At 41.3% G+C, this 17,721-nt stretch overlaps 1 protein-coding gene and 1 pseudogene across 3 annotated transcripts in view; one reads left to right on the top strand and one right to left on the bottom strand.

The window, feature by feature from the left end:
• The window catches only part of LOC110497015 (transmembrane protein 131), a 31,523-nt gene extending 23,834 nt beyond the window's left edge, over positions 1 to 7,689 (bottom strand). For both annotated transcript variants that reach the window (XM_036951298.2, XM_036951299.2), the window contains exons 1-3: positions 7,174 to 7,689; positions 5,892 to 5,953; positions 4,626 to 4,666 (exon numbers count right to left, since the gene is read on the bottom strand). In XM_036951298.2, the coding sequence (XP_036807193.1) occupies positions 4,626 to 4,666; positions 5,892 to 5,953; positions 7,174 to 7,297 (227 nt within the window). In that variant the 5' untranslated portion in view covers positions 7,298 to 7,689. The remainder of the gene's footprint in view (positions 1 to 4,625; positions 4,667 to 5,891; positions 5,954 to 7,173) is intronic.
• Positions 7,690 to 11,288: 3,599 nt separating this feature from the next.
• On the top strand, positions 11,289 to 17,581 carry LOC110495529 (cyclic nucleotide-gated channel cone photoreceptor subunit alpha-like; annotated as a pseudogene). Its single transcript, XR_016488310.1, has 9 exons — positions 11,289 to 11,580; positions 13,458 to 13,596; positions 13,763 to 13,813; positions 14,028 to 14,195; positions 14,389 to 14,445; positions 15,473 to 15,559; positions 15,666 to 15,767; positions 15,865 to 15,971; positions 16,074 to 17,581. The product of XR_016488310.1 is annotated as a cyclic nucleotide-gated channel cone photoreceptor subunit alpha-like (transcript).
• Positions 17,582 to 17,721: the final 140 nt, after the last annotated feature.

The raw sequence follows: 17,721 nt of genomic DNA, 5'->3' as shown, positions 1-17,721 counted from the left end.
ATACACACAAAAAGCTTATTTCTTTCAAATTGTGTGCACAAATTAGTTTACATCCCTGTTAGTGAGCATTTCTCCTTTGCCAAAATATTCCATCCACCTGACGTATATCAAGAAGCTCATTAAAGAGAATGATCATTACACAGGTGCACCTTGTGCTGGGAACAATAAAAAGGGCACTCTAAAACGTGTAGTGTGTCACACAACACCCCAGACGTCTCAAGTTGAGGTAGCATGCAATTGACATGCTGACTGCAGGAATGTCCACCAGAGCTGTTGCCAGAGAATTTAATGTTAATTTCTCTACCATAAGCGGCCTCCAACGTCGTTTTGAAGAATTTGGCAGTACGTCCAACAAGCCTCACAACTGCATTCCCAGTCTGGTGAAATCCATATATTTGGTCCAAATAAATTTCAATTGACCGATTTCCTTAAATGAACTGTAAGTTAGTAAAATATGAATGTTGTGTATTGTTCCATTGTCATATAATTGGTACATTAATCCTATCAACATAGGATTAAAAATAGTTATCCAGATTGCATTTTGGCAACGTGTGTGTGTGAGATATATATATATATATATATATATATATATATATATATATATATATATATATATACACACACACACAGTGGGGCAAAAAAGTATTTAGTCAGCCACCAATTGTGCAAGTTCTCCCACTTAAAAAGATGAGAGAGGCCTGTAATTTTCATCATAGGTACACTTCAAAAATGAGGGGGAAAAAATCCAGAAAAATCACATTGTAGGATTTTTAACGAATTTATTAGCAAATTATGGTGGAAAATAAGTATTTGGTCAATAACAAAAGCAATGGACATTAGACCGCAATGTCTCTGTGAGACGCAAAGTAGGTGAACGGATGATCTCCGCTAGAGGTCAACCGATTAATCGGAATGGCCGATTAATTAGGGCCGATTTCAAGTTCATAACAAATCGGAAAAGGGTATTTTTGGACACCGATTTGGCAGATAAAAAAATAAAAATTTAACTTTTTATTTTATTTTAAAACCTTTATTTAACCTTTATTTCATCTTTATTTAACTAGGCCAGGTCACAATTGTAAATGAGAACTTGTTCTCAACTTGCCTACCTGGTTAAATAAATAAAGGTGAAATAGGCAAGTCAGTTAAGAACACATTCTTATTTTCAATGACGGCCTAGGGACGGTGGGTTAACTGCTTCGTTCAGGGGCAGAACGACAGATTTTTACCTTGTCAGCTCGGGGGATTCAATCTTGCAACCTTACAGTTAACTAGTCCAATACTCTGACCACCTGATTACTTTGCACTCCACGAGGAGACTGCCTGTTACGTGAATGCAGTAAGCCATGGTAAGCTGCTAGCTAGCATTAAACTTATCTTATTAAAAACAATCAATCATAATCATTAGTTAACTACACATGGTTGATGATATTACTAGTTTTTCTAGTGTGTCCTGCGTTGCATATAATTGATGATGTGCGTATCGTTGCTCCAATGTGTACCTAACCATAAACATCAATGCCTATGTATATATTTTTAAACCTGCATATTTAGCTAAAAGAAATCCAGGTTAGCAGGCAATATTAACCAGGTGAAATTGTGTCACTTCTCTTGCGTTCATTGCACGCAGAGTCAGTGTATATGCAACAGTTTGGGCCGCCTAATTTGCCAGAATTTTACGTAATTATGACATAACATTGAAGGTTGTGCAATATAACAGGAATATTTAGACTTATGGATGTCACCCGTTAGATGAAATACGGAACCGTTCCGTATTTTACAGAAAGAATAAACGTCTTATTTTCGAGATGATAATTTCCAGATTCGACCATATTAATGACCTAAGGCTCGTATTTCTGTGTGTTATTATGTTATAACTAAGTCCATGATTTGATAGAGCAGTCTGACTGAGCGATGGTAGGCAGCAGCAGGCTCGTAAGCATTCATTCAAACAGCACATTTGTGCGTTTTGCCAGCAGCTCTGCTGTTTATGACTTCAAGCCTATCAACTCCCGAGATTAGGCTGGTGTAACCGATGTGAAATGGCTAGCTAATTAGCGGGATGCGCGCTAATAGCGTTTCAAACGTCACTCGCTCTGAGACTTGGAGTGGATGTTCCCCTTGCTCTGCGATTGGTAACGCTGCTTCGAGGGTGGCTGTTGTCGATGTGTTCCTGGTTTGATCCCAGGTAGGAGCGAGGAGAGGGACGGAAGCTATACTGTTACACTGGCAATACTAAAGTGCCTATAAGAACATCCAATAGTCAAAGGTTAATGAAATACAAATGGTATAGAGAGAAATAGTCCTATAATTCCTATAACAACCTACAACCTAAAACTTCTTACCCGGGAATATTGAAGACTCATGTTAAAAGGAACCACCAGCTTTCATATGTTCTCATGTTCTGAGCAAGGAACTTAAACGTTAGCTTTCTTACATGGCACATATTGCACTCTTACTTTCTTCTCCAACACTTTGTTTTTGCAATATTTCAACCAAATTGAAAATGTTTCATTATTTATTTGAGGCTAAATTGTTTGTTATTGATGTATTATATTAAGTTAAAATAAGTGTTCATTCAGTATTGTTGTAATTGTCATTATTACAAAAAATATAAAAATAGAACGGCCAATTAATCGTTATCGGCTTTTTTGGTCCTCCAATAATCAGTATCGGCGTTGAAAAATCATAATCGGTCGACCTCTAATCTCCCCATATGTGGTTCCCACCTTGAAGCATGGAGGTGGTGGTGTGATGGTGCTTTGTTGGTGACACTGATTTATTAAAAATTCAAGGCACACTTAACCAGCATGTCTACCACAGCATTCTGCAGCGATACAACATCCCATCTGGTTTGCGCTTAGTGGGACTATCATTTGTTTTTCAACAGGACAATGACCTAAAACACACCTCCAGGCTGTATAAGGGCTATTTGACCATGGAGCGCGATGGTGCTGCATCAAATGACCTGGCCTCCACAATCACCCGATCTCAACCCAAATGAGTACTGCAGAGTGAAAGAAAAGCAGCCAACAAGTGCTCAGCATATGTGGGAACACCTTCAAGACTGTTGAAAAAACATTCCAGTTGAAGCTGGTTGAGAGAATGCCAAGAGTGTGCAAAGCTGTCATCAAGGCAAGGGGTGGCTACTTTGAAGAATCTCAAATATATTTAGATTATTTTCACACTTTTTTTGGTTACTACATGATTTCACATGTTATTTCATAGTTTTGACATTCTCTATTATTCTACAAAATAGTAAATACTGAGAGGAGATCCCTCTGTGAAACTTACTAAAACTCCCATGATCCCATCCACCATAACAGTCTGTCCTTTTCAGAGCAGATGAAAGAGAGTGAAAAGGGTGGAGCGAGACACTCAGACCAAATAGATTAATTTTAAGGAGCCACTAAAGCCCTGGAGAGAAGCACTCAAATATCGTAACCAAGGCCTGTGCTTTAGCTATTTTTACACAAATAGATTTTTACACCAAAACAGACCTAGGGCACACACAACGTAATGGGAAAGAAACCCTGCTGATGTTGACAATCGCCCCGATGACGTGCTGCACTGTGGCCTTCCACCCCATCCATGTTTTCTGATGTGGTTCTCATGATGATCTGACCGACTTATTATGTCACGCCACATGTACTTCTGCCTGATGGGCGTGTGCCGCCTGATGGGCGTGTGCCGCCTGATGGGCGTGTGCCGCCTGATGGGCGTGTGCCGCCTGTGTGGAGTGCACTGTGCAGATTGAGTTACTTTGTGACCCTAGCACAGAAACACACAGATTGCCAAACAATCCCTGGAAAGCCTGTTTAGTTCACCTGTGTGTGTTTACTTAAGGAAAGAGACAGGCCTCTGATCTGGAGGAACCTCATTGGCTGAGGGTGACGGTTAACCTGGCCTGAGGAATGTAAGGCAGGACACACTGATTATTCAAGAGGATTAACATGTTTCAGACCGGTTCTTCTAAATGCCACCAAGGTTAAGTGTAGCGAACTGCCACCTAGTTTGGCTGAAAGCTTCACAACCGAGGTCTAAAAGGGGTAACGTATTCACAGGGTGAGACTTTATGGAATCCACTTCTCTCTTTTCACGATGATGTCTGTCCACATGCTATGTAAACCCAGTCCCCTCCCGATGTGATCCTAACACTGCCTTGATGCAGGGGGGCTCTGACTGAACCTCCTGAAAACTCTTAACATCCCTCCACTGTCTCCATAGTGACTAGGACACACACAGACCCACACCCTCCCGTTGTCTACCTCCAGTGAAACCCAGCAGCCAGTCGACCAGCTCCACCTCCCAGCAGCCAGCCCCACCTCCAAGAGCATGACTATGTTGATGGAAATGAGAACAAGGTGTGGCAAACAGTGGATCAGTCTCCTACGAAGCAAAGCCGCTACATATGGAATTGGCTAGCAGCCATAGATAAGCTGAGTAGAGATGTGATTCTAATGCCAGGGTTTACCCTCCTATTTAGAGTCTAGGTGCGACTGGTGTTACATAAGGACGTTTAATGAATTAATTGATTACAGTCATTGTGGCCTGCAACAACATATACAGTTCTCTCAGAGAGTCATAGGTGCATTCAAAGATAATAAAAAATATATACATCATACCTTTTTTGATTATATGAAGCCAGGTGAAGGTCAGGCTCTATCTGTAAAACAAAGAAAAATCCATGTGAAGTAACCATCAGATGAGCAGCAGGCGATCTTCATAGCTCTAGTCTGACATGACATGGCTCAAAACATAGGAACAAAAAGAAAGTTATCCCACCCCTAATGATATCATCAGAACAAACAAACCAGGTCTAGATGCAGAAAGTCATAGGCAAATAAGTAAGACGTGCTGGTGCATGCAAATGTGAGCAGTTCTGACATGATGATGTCGTTTTATTTTATAACAGCAGTCAAACGGATGCGTTTCCACCACAAAGGTGGAACACCCATCAATTGAACACAACACTGGTGCCCAATTTGCATTGGATTCAGAATGTGCTGTATTAACTCTATAGTCACCTCACTGCTAATTGAAAAATCATATTTTGCACTACAGTGATTCAAGCATCAAAACCAGCAAAAGATTAACGTCTCTGACTATGGACCTCCTTCAATCAAACCGGCCTTGGCCATATTTATGCAGCATCTCTATTTACACAACTACTGCCCTTGTTCATCTAGGACCATTTAACATGTGAAGTGGTGGCAGTCTACCTGTTGTTTCTAACCATTCCCTCAACTTTTTTGCAATTCTAGGCCTATTTGATCATAGATAAAGAGGGGATGTTTATATACTATGCAAACACTCCACAGGGGGTTTAAATGAGTTGAGCCCTCAACTGCTCTGTTAAGGCCAATCAGCACAGGCAGGCGAGGTGCGCAGGTGAACAGAGGTGGAGAGAGGAGGGGTGACTGACTTTCAGAGCAGTGACATGTGGGATGGACAGTGTTCTGACCCCGCCGGGCCGACCAGAGCTAGCTAGCCTCTATAACAGTGACATGTTTGTAAACTATGATATCTGGGTAGTATCACTGTCAATAATGTCCTTTTGGACATCTCACAGAAGGCCGCTCTGTCGTTTGTCTTGTCTGAAACAGTGAACAGCACACGACCAAGAAACCTGATAAAGGCTAAACACAGACTACTTGGTTTTACCCAATATATATAGCAGAGAAAGTGAAAGTTACAGCTTTGAGAAGATACTGATCTCATGTTAATTTTTACAGCGATTATACTTGATTTCACAGGCTGCTATTCACCTCGTGTTTACTGAGTAACTACATAGTAGCGTGATAGTGTGTTAAGCTGTGCATGTTGCATAGGGAGGGTCATGTGCCTTTCTGTGGTCGCTAGGAGGGGAGTGTAAGGAAACAATGTCTTACCTGCAAGAGGCCTCCCTCACCAAAGTGAAGTACCTCTAAGATTGTGTCTGATTGGATGAATGCTGTGGAGACACAATTTGTCAACAGTTATTAAAAGACCCCTCCATAATTACATTCTGCAGAAAGTGGCAGAGTTGACTTGACAACCGTAAACAGAGCAGAAAACAGATGAAAATATCCATGTCTCTGCTATTGGTAGGGTGTGTTAAGTGTGCATATAGGTCCCCATTTTCAGTGCATTCCTTAAACATGTCATGATTATGTTCAGCAATGCAGGAAACAGCCATACTTTAGACAGGAAGCATTTCAACCGTGGCATTTAAACTCAACCCACCACTGCTTCACACATTGAAACTGCTGGTGGAAACAGTTCTCCTTTTCACCCTAGCTATAGGCTGCATTTTTATTTTTCAAAGTTACAGTTAATTGGATATGGAAAGGTGTACTAGCAGACGAATGCTTCCCTAAACAACTGTAGCCATCTAGCTAGCTACTGTGTTGTTGAATCCCAGTAAGGAATGGGCTTATTTCTGACTGTATGAAACATAACGTTACGAGAATGGCTAACGTTAGCTTCTTAGCAAAGCAAACCACTAAGAAAAAACGCAAACCTGGTAAATGAGTACACCTATGATGAGTATGCATTTCGTTGCACTGTACTCCAGTCTATGATGTATATAATGTGTAGCTTATATGTAAATGACAAATAAATTAACTTGAACTTGTCGGTCTTGACAAACTAAAAATACCACTTATTTCCTGGTTTAAAAGAACAGCTAAACCAGTGTGACAAGCACTAACGTTAGCTAGTGAAGGTTGATTACAAGTTACTCAGGACTAGCGATAGATATCCAAAATGATTACGTTAGCTAGCTAAGTTCAGGATATTTAGTGAAACATGACTGGAACTAGCAAAACAATTGAGCTAACTACGTTAGTTAGCTAACGTTACCGCTTGAAATCTCAAGGGCCACTTTAGCTAGCTTGGCTAACGACGTTACCGATACGTTAAAGAAGCGACTGGACTGGTTAGGAATGTGTGAATATATTAGCTAGCTAGTTTGGACATAATGCAACCAAGTATTACATTTAGCTATTGAGCCATGTCCTTTACTAAGCCAGTCCAAATACAAGCCGACACCCCCTCAATCACTGGACACTTTTGCTCTAGTCTTGAACACAGGCTAACGTTAGGTCGTTAACGGTAGCTAAGCTTGCTAGCTAGCAATAGTACACTTGCTGGCTAAATGTAGCGGAAAAAATGACAACTAAAAATACAAACCTTGTTTATTTGCCTGAGCTATATGAAAAAGTGCAAAAAATAAAACCCGAAGATATCCGAAACAAGACGTTTTTCCCTTCACTGGCAAGTGGAGGAAACTCGGTGTTCTTTCTGCTTGCGCCATTCTTCTGCTCTGACTGCATCACTATGACCGTATGCTCCTAGCTATAAACATTGAGCGCAAGAACTGGCAAGCAGTGACACGAGGAAACTTTGTGGACACTGTGAACGGTGCAGTTGGCACTTGGCAACAGCACAAGAGCAAGTACTTTGGTCTTTGACACTCGACCTTATCACACGTTTTAGTGTTTTTACATCCTTAATTTCTATTTTCTATTTCAAATGCAACAGACATAAAAGTTATGTTCCATGTTCATACATATTTTTTATCAGCAGTTCCAGCCTTCATAGATTTCTCTCTTATTTATTATAGCAGTTAAATGTTTAACGTTTAGTTAAGACTAGACAGGCGCTATGTATAACGTGTCTTTATTCTCTTAGCAGCCACCATCTCTATCAGTTCACATGACAGACAGGAATTTATAGACACAGGTTAGGCATTACTAATCAATTATGAATATCTGATTATCATCCTTACGCTTTACTTTTCATTAAATTGTTGGGTGAAGATCAAGTGGAATAATACATTTAAACTCCAGAGGGCAGCAATGCTACATCATTTCCCAAACAAATTTCAATATCCCAAAATAAAATTAGCGAGAATGGGGGAAAACACACTCACAATATATTTGTATGACCCAAATGACACCATAACCCAATGACACCATCAAATCCAAGTTATAATGCATGACAGACTTTAATACACTAAAGTAAATGTACCTCATATCATTTGTGACTCCTTCCCTGAGTTTATTTGAAGGGAGCAACAATCAGCATGCAGACATTCAATTTGTTTTGCTGATATATGGCCAATTGTTTTCCGTGCAAGGTCCATATGCCCTAGTGCTGGGTCATAGGGGAGATAAGACAGGCCCCCCAGGACACAAAGGTGTTCCTCTAGCTTGACAACTGCACAGTTAGTAGGGCAGATCAGGGACCCAGTGGTGTGAATGGAGTGAAGCGAAAGATGGTTAAGCAATTAGAAATGCACATGGGTTTAGCAATTATTGTTGCGTTTACCCACAACACAATAGAATAAACAACTGCCTGGAGTCCAGTGGAAGTTGCTGAAGGGAGGACGGCTCATAACAATGGTTGGAATTGAGTGACTGGTTTGATACCATTCCATTCCAGCCATTATGCTCCATTCCAGCTATTATTATGAGCCGTCGTCCTCTCAGCAGCCTCCACTGCTGGAGACACAGGATGGTGATGGGTTAGGCTTTACAGCACAGGGCAAGTAGATAACAGATTATGTAGATAACAGATTATGAATTTGATTGATCCTCAGTGGAAAAAAGGTAAAATGTTTTGTTCATCATAATAATTTGTATTATGCCACAAATGGCAGTCCTGTGGGGGAAAATAACTCATTGATGAAAGGTCAAAGGAGAATGGCAAGAATCGTGAAAGCTAACAGGCGGGCCACAAACAGGCAAATAAAGGCGCAGTACAGGCATCTCGGAACGCACAACTCCTCTGTTCTTGTCACACACCTGGTTCCACTCCTATCAGCTAAAAACAAGAAGAAGCAGACCCAGTGGGCACGCTATCAACAACACTGGACAATTGAGGAGTGGAAAAGCATTGCCTGGTCCGACAAATCCCAGTTCCTGTTGCGTCGTGCTGATTGCAGAATCAGGATTTGGCGAAAAGCAGCAAGAGTTCATCACCCATCCTGCCTGGTGTCAACATTACAGGCTGGTGGCAGTGGTGTAATGGTTTGGGGAATGTCTTCCTGGCACACGTTAGGTCCCATTGAGCAACGTTTCCATGCCCCAAAGAATTCAGGCATTTCTGGAGGCAGAGAGGTCCAACCCAGTACTAAATGGGTGTACCTAATAAACTGAAATATATGGAAATACTAGGAAATGCTCCAGGTCATACTAGGAAATGCTCCAGGTCATACTAGGAAATGCTCCAGGACAGCAGTGTATGATTTGAATTGGCCTGTTTATTCTAGCACAAAGAGATTTTTAATTGATCCCTCAGCACATTGACGCCTAGGATGGAGTGAATCATTGGTATCATGGTTACACACACAATCTCACAAGATCAGTGATTTCTCATGTGAGAGAAAAGGAAGTGTCTCCTCCATATTAGGATACATTTGGATATCTTGATCAACTGTATTGTGGGAGACCCTGAAAAACACCCTGAAGACTCTTCTTGTTAACTTCTTCCCAGCTGACTGCAGTTGTCATTGCCTCTCTTGTGAACGTCCAAATACCATCAAAAGATTAGAGGCAATCTCATTTGTAAGTACTAATCCCACAGTGCCAGTGACTGCAGTCTGGCCACACGGAGGCTTTTGGAGTACACAAGGTTCAAACGTAAAGGCAAATAAAACACAAACAAAAAGACTTCAATACAATTTCAGTCTATGGACTCTGAAGCTCCATCTATGCCTCTAATATTACATCAGTGTAGATTTAGTCTACTACTTGAAGAGGGTGCCTGGTACGAATGCATGTCCCCCAGTCGCACAATCACTTTTCTGGCCCTTTATCTAACGTTGTATGGCCAGTAAACACCTACATCTCACAACCAACAGGACAGGTCATGCAGTTTCTGGAATTGTTGTTGGACAGAATTAGCCTTTTATTAATGACTGTTAATTCAATGTTTATTTCTGAGCCCTTGATAAGAATTTATAGCTGTGGTAGTGGAGAAACACTGTCTGAACAACTAATTAATTGCTTTACTCTCACATTCATTCAGGTGCCTCTGCGGTTCCTTAATCTGCGGTTCCTTAAGTCCGTCATGACAAGAACTGACTTAACACTTGGACCAGGGAAACACATTAGTGGATCTAGGGACATGCTGGAGTCTTAAATCTAAGATTAGAGCTTCTGTTCTATAGATGGAGGACGGAGGATTTCCCCTGTGTCTTCTCCACTTTTCCCAGGTGGGTGGGGCCTCTGTGGCCATCCAGTAGAGTAGCCTAGTGGGTGAGACATTCTGAACATCGGTGACATCTCACAGCAGCTCATGGCCCAGGCTGTGCTGAAGGAAAGAAGAGCGCCAACCATGTCCTACCAAGCTAAGGGCAGAAAAGGGCACTTGGCTCTTCCTGTATTTGTAAACTGTAGGTAAACTACCTGCCTGATACGACACAACACCAATCACCCAGTCCTAAATCAACACCTACCCACTACTCACAAGACACTTGTGTAGATATGAATGGAGTGGATAGTTGTCTGGAATATTATAATATTTTCACCTTGCCCTCTGATAGGCTAGGTGGAATTTACGCCATATTTCGACCACTTATCCAATCCGTAAGGGGATGTTTCTTGTTATCTGTTATTATGCAGGTGAGGAGCAACACATAGCACCTCTTTCAGTCCCAATGGAGGAGCAATGTTGCTAAGTGGGAGTCTAGGGATTCATTTTCAAGAAGGCAGGGAGAGGGGGTGAGTATGAGCTACGCTCTACATTTCTAATGGACTATGATCTTTTTAGCCTCTTTAAGCCCCAGTTCATCTCATCCTTCTGACTCCTGCTCTATTATTCACTGGAGCCAAAGAGTAAATCCGTCTTCCTTCTTTATATGCTCTCATGACCATGTACTTATGGCAGGCTGGTCTGAACCTTGTTTAGTCGAACCTGGTGGAAGAGCTGACATCTGGTCCAAGGGTGACTGACATTAGGGCCCATTGCAAGGACTCTGTTGCACAACATTATTTATTTCAGGCAACATCTAATGATAAATGATAGGACTTCACCACCTGAACAAGTACTATCTTACCTAACTGTAGGCTAATGGCAAAAATTCCAAAACTAAATGAATACTGCCCTTATGTGGTAGTCGTTAAAAGTTGTAGAAACTTCACTTCGCAACAAGCGGTGGCGCTCACAGACTAAATGAATACTGCCCTTATGTGGTAGTCGTTAAAAGTTCTAGAAACTTCACTTCGCAACAAGCGGTGGCGCTCACAGACCCCCCCCTCCCCTCCTTCTCTCTTTTCTTCCCCCCCAAGCAGTTAATGACTGTTCATGAAGGTGACGGAAGTGCGTTACGGTTTAAAGAAGGCTGCTTGGGTAATAAAGGACACAGGGGGAGCTGTCCGTTGGCCTGGGTGCTGAAATATAATTCCAAGTCGTTGTGTCCAATAGTATAACATTTGAAAGTAATGTAAGGCCGTGTCTAAAGAGGAATTAATGATTGGAAAACGTTTGTGTAGCCTATGAAGCAAAGGAGGAAAACATGGGATTATATCACATCGAGAGTTCCTTTGACGAAGACATTTGGTTGAGGACTATCCTTCCCTAAACTATATTCAGGTACATTTAGACTAGAAATTTGCACAAATTGTGTGGTAGTCTAAAGAAAGAACCAATTTTCCGTATTGTTGCAAATATAGAATTCATTAAATGTTATAGCTAGATAAAATGTTTTCGTATAGCCTACATTTAATCGAGACCAACAATAAAGGATAGATCCAAGCAGCTATGGCTACTTGGCAAGGCAATTTGTGAGGACGTTCTGATTAGATCACATTTAAGCAGACTACTGTGTTAAAAAAAAGGATGAACTAAACAACTAAATTAAATCACAATGAATTAACTCAAAGTTTGAAAAAGTAATTAAAAAATTACAACTAGGATGTAGGCCTTATTCTAACTTTTTTGACAGATTTTTATTATTATTGTAACGGTTTTCTGTATGAGAAGGAGAGTCGGACTAAAATGCAGCGTGTAGATTGCGATCCATGTTTTAATAAACAAACGTAAAACACGAATCAATACAAACACTACAAAATAAAGAACGTAATGAACGTAACGAAAACCTAAACAGCCCTATCTGGTGAAAACACATAGACAGGAACAATCACCCACCAACACACAGTGAAACCCAGGCTACCTAAATATGGTTCCCAATCAGAGACAATGACGAACACCTGCCTCTGATTGAGAACCATATCAGGCCGAACATAGAACTGGACAAACTAGACATGTAACATAGAATGCCCACTCAGATCACACCCTGACCAACCAAAACATAGAAACATACAAAGTAAACTATGGTCAGGGTGTGACAATTATCACCAGCTGCTGAAATAGTTTATAATCAACCATAAAGACATGTTAACATAAATTATAGATACATTGGAAACATTGGAAACATCAAACATTCTGAAAGGGGAAAAGTCAATCAATTGGATTTAATTCGGTCTCCTTCGTAATTCTTAACAGTAGAGATGTAGCCTACCCGAAAGTGTTGTAAATGTGTGGATTAATTAATGAATTATTCCTTGCATGCAGGTTGTAAAATGTTAGATTGAATGCGTGTTAATCCGTTATTTGACATTTTAAAAATAAGCACGAATACATATTCCATTTCAATATTTTTTGTCTTTGATTTCAAATAAAACATGTTGCGCAGAATAATACAATCATGCCTTACTAATGTATCTGTATTCTTTCTCTAATCTCGTGTTTCATTTAGTTGTTCAATTTGAGGTTCAGACAGGGCCATTCAAAGACATCACACACGGCATACTATGGGCAGGTCATGTCAATACACCAAATCATTTGCATGTAACGCTTTGGAAAGCAAAGCATTACTTCAGTGCGAGTCTATTATGCACTTGTTGTGTGGTTGTGGACCAACAAGTAAAATCGTATTTTTTTTAGATCACATTTTAGTTTTTTATTGTTGTTATTAAGCAAAGGTCTTCGTCAGTGCACGTCCAACACACATTCATCGATACAATGTAGATTCATAAAAATCGTGAATCAGTCTATATGAAGTGAGATTGTTAAAACCATAGTTAAGTCTGATAAAATCCCTTCTAAATCCACAGTGAGACATGTGGTTCACCATCCCTTAAAATCCCTATTCATACTTCTCCCCTCTAGGAGAGTCACAGAGTCATCCTAGACCTAGAGTTGTCCTATAATAGATAGTTGAATCATAGTCGTACACTTTATACGTTTGTGATACATTACTATAAAATGTGGGTGTACACAACTACTGATATGAACATTGTTGCCTCAATGTCTAGGCTTCAACATTGAAATGTCTCTGTTATAGTTGTAGGTATATTTAATATTTAACAAACCGTTGTTCTGACTTGTGAGACTGTGAACAATGTAAATAATCAAACCCTATCTGTATCCTACTCTAACGTATCCTCACTATTCTGTTCTGTTCACAGCAGTCCACCAGCCTGATGCATTGGGGACCATAGAGTGAACCAAGATGCCTAAGATCAGCACGGAGCAGTCTTATCCCAGCCACGGCCGCTGTTCGGTAAACACCCCAGACAACCTGGACCAGATTGAGAGTGGCAGCAGGTAAGAAATGTACAGGATTTTACCAGCTTGGGTTTAGTTTAGGATTTGAAAGCTCCAAACACAGGAAACACAAACGTTAACACGTCCCAAGCTAGTACAATTTCAGTGTATATTTTTTGCCTGGTGGAGGCCTCACTCTCTTCCTGGTGTCCTCTCTACGCTGCAGCCATGAGGACCAACTAGACCCCTCCTTCACGGGGACAGGAGGCATGTCCAGGTCAGTGCAGATGTCTTTTTTCCATATAATTATTTACATTTATGCTCATTTTGAGGACTACAATGAAAATAAGTCAATAGACTTTAATGTGTTTTTTATTCTTCATAATTTATAATGTGTGTATAGTTGTTTCTCATTGTTTTATAATGCATGTATAGTTGTTTTCTAAATATTTGAATATCATTTGAACAACATTACAATGAATGTCTCTCAGGCTGTCTCGCTTCATGGTGTTGGTGAAGGGCTGGTCATCTCACAGTAGTCAGCCCTCAGATGCCCTTCCTTTAGATTCAACCATGAAGTCACACACAGAGTTCAGAGAGGCCTGGAGAGCAGAGAGCATGTCCAGCACCAGACTCTCTGACCAAGTCCGCAGGAGGAAGTGAGTCCCTGTGTGTGTGTGTGTGTGTGTGTGTGTGTGTGTGTGTGTGTGTGTGTGTGTGTGTGTGTGTGTGTGTGTGTGTGTGTGTGTTTCGCTCAATTTCTCTTTCTCTCGTGTTGCAATTATTATGACTTAGAAATGAAATAGCTGCTTAGATTTGAAGCTAACACGTGTATTTATATATTTGTTCAAGCAATGGTCAATGGCCCCTTGCAGCATACAATATGAACAACTGCAACAACAAGGATGAGTAAGTGGACCAACTATAGCATTCAGATAGTATTCAGACACCTTGACTTTTTCCACATTTTGTTGTTGTTTTTTCCCCCTCATCAATCTACACACAATACCCCATAATGACAAGGCAAAAAAAGGTTTTTAGACATTGTTGCTGATTGATAACAAAAACATTGAAATATAACATTTACATAAGTATTCAGAAACTTTCATTTACTATGTAGGTAGTAACTAATCTAATCAAATCAAATGTTATTGATCACACACATATTTAGCAGATGTTATTGCGGGTGTAAATAAATAGCTGTATATGGTTTTGTTCCCCCCCTGTCACTCTCCAAAGTATTTTGTGTTTCATAATTGTGATCAGACACATTTGTTTTTATAAATGTCATACTGGATGACAAAGAATGACAAATTACAAAGAAATATCAGGAGAAAGCCAAGAGACCTGTCACTACTCTTTTGACCCGACAGTAGCATGCTGCCCCCCTCTGGTCTTGATAAATCATTGCACATAGTTTAATGCAATGGAAAATCTAATTGAAACCAAATAACACCCTCCATGAACATTACAATCCAATATCACCAAACAAATCTGTAAGAGTGACGTTAGTTCAGTTGATTAGCCTGATCCACCATCCAGACTGCTGAGCTTTTGTTTCTTTTCACTTCATATCAGTGGAGGCTGGTGGGAGGAGCTATAGGAGGACGGGCTCATTTTAATGGCTGGAAGGGAATAAATGGAACGGTATCCAACACATCAAACATATGGAAACCACATGTTTAACTCCATTCCATTTATTCCCTTCCAGCCATTACAATGAGCACGTCCACTCCTCCCACCAGCCCCCGCTGCTTCATATAGCAAAACAGAGAGTAAGCTTGCGAGATCAGGATGGTGAAACGAGGCTTGGTTGAGTACACCTGCTATAGATAATCCTCTTATTTTCCCCTTTGTATAATAGTGTGCTGTGCTGTAGTTAGTACCTGCTTCATTGAGATTGATAAAACGATATGTGGGAAAATAATGTGTTCAGCAAAAAAGACGAGAAGAAGGATGAGAAGAAACCGGATCCCCCGAAGCCACCTGATAAGAAACCAGATGAGAAGAAACCGGATCCCCCGTAAGTATATTCATATTCTATGGTTATATGGAAGTCTTATATGTATAAACAAAAAAATGGATTATAAGTGAACAGGAAAAAGCTTTGTATTTTATGTTTATTTCAGTAAAGAAGTGTGGATCATTGACCCCGCCACAGATATGTACTACCAATGGCTGACAATAGTAGCTGTCCCAGCATTCTACAACTTAATGCTTCTGGTGCCAAGGTGTGTGCTGTTTTAGAATTCCAGTTTTAGAGTTTCCCAAGATATTGTTGAGTAATTGTGAATGATCAATACTCTTGTGTTTCTGCTTATCTCCCAGAGCTAGTTTCAATGACCTGCAAGCCAACTATGTAATGCTGTGGATGGTTCTCGACTACACTTCAGATGTCATCTATTACATTGACACGTTTGTGAGATCTAGGACAGGTAAAACCATTCTTGTTTAGGGTTGTTGAAATTATTTCTACATAACATAGCCTTGTTCAACAATTTAGTATTTGCGATAAAGCTTTGAAATGGCATCAACAGGTTTCCTGGAACAAGGATTGCTCGTAAAGGACCCAGTGAAACTAAAAGAACACTACCGAGCCCAGAAGCAATTTAAATATGACATCATATCGATGATACCTACCGATCTTGCCTTCATTCCATATGGTTACAACAATCCAGAGTTCAGATTCAACCGCCTCGGCAAGATGGCGCGCCTCTTTGAGTTCTTCGACCGAACGGAAACCAGGACAAACTACCCCAACATTTTCAGAATCGGCAACCTTGTGCTTTACATCCTGATCATCATCCACTGGAACGCTTGCGTCTTCTACGCCCTCTCCAAACTCCTGGGCTTCGGCTCAGACACCTGGGTGTACCCAAACATCACTGACCCCGAGATGGGCCAGCTGTCCAGGAAGTACGTCTACTGCCTCTACTGGTCCACCCTGACCCTGACCACCATTGGAGAGACCCCGCCCCCTGTCAGAGACATCGAGTACCTGTTTGTAGTCGCCGACTTCCTCACGGGCGTGCTGATTTTTGCCACCATTGTTGGTAACGTTGGCGCCATGATCTCCAACATGAACGCAGCACGTGCCGAGTTCCAGGCCAAGATCGACTCCATCAAGCAGTACATGGAGTTTCGTAAGGTCTCCAAGGTCCTGGAGGCCAGGGTGGTCAAGTGGTTTGACTACCTGTGGACGGAGAAGAAGACCTGCGACGAGAAGGAGGTTCTGAAGAACCTGCCGGACAAGCTGAAGGCTGAGATTGCCATCAACGTCCACATGGAGACGCTGAGGAAAGTGCGTATCTTCCAGGATTGTGAAGCCGGCCTGCTGATCGAGCTTGTGCTCAAGCTGCAGCCGCAGGTCTTCAGCCCCGGAGACTACATCTGTAAGAAGGGCGACATTGGCCGAGAGATGTACATCATCAAAGAAGGGAAGCTGGCTGTGGTGGCGGACGACGGGGTAACACAGTGGTGTGTGCTGAGCGATGGGGCGTACTTCGGAGATCTCAGTATCCTGGGCATCAAGGGCAGTAAGGCTGGCAACAGAAGAACAGCCAACATCAGGAGCGTGGGTTACTCTGACCTCTTCGCCCTGTCTAAAGACGACCTGATGGATGCTCTCACTGAGTACCCTGACGCCAAGTACGCTCTGGAAGAGAAAGGCAAGGCCATCTTGATGAAAGACAACCTTATTGATGAGGAATTGGGAAACAAGGCCGACCCCAAAGAAATGGAGAACAAAGTCCTTACAATGGAGACCAACATGGAGGTCATGACGATCAAGTTCACCAGAATGATTGCAGAGTGGGCAACATACCAGGCCAAGGTCAAGCAGCGCATCAGCAACATGGAGGCCAGGGTCAAACCCCTCAGGCAGGGGGATGGATGAGGTGATGAAGGATAAATAATCACATGCAGAATATCTACTCCACATATTTAACAGACACGGACATTAAATGTAAATCTATAACCCATACTCACAATTTAGATCTGGTTAGATCTAAATAGCTTTCCATCCAAGTGGATTATAACCATAAACTGTATTGTTGACTAGTCAAAAGCAGTGAAGGCTGGTGGGAGGAGCTATAGGAGGATGGGCTCATTGTAATGGTTGCAATGGAATAAATGGAACGCAGTCAAACATGTGGTTTCCATATGTTTGATACAATTAAATGTTTT

This window comes from Oncorhynchus mykiss, chromosome 18 (assembly GCF_057628025.1).
Source record: "Oncorhynchus mykiss isolate SJ-2025 chromosome 18, ASM5762802v1, whole genome shotgun sequence".
Taxonomy (NCBI): domain Eukaryota; kingdom Metazoa; phylum Chordata; class Actinopteri; order Salmoniformes; family Salmonidae; genus Oncorhynchus; species Oncorhynchus mykiss.
The sequence above is the reverse complement of the archived record's forward strand: the minus strand, read 5'-3'. Positions and strand labels throughout refer to the sequence as shown.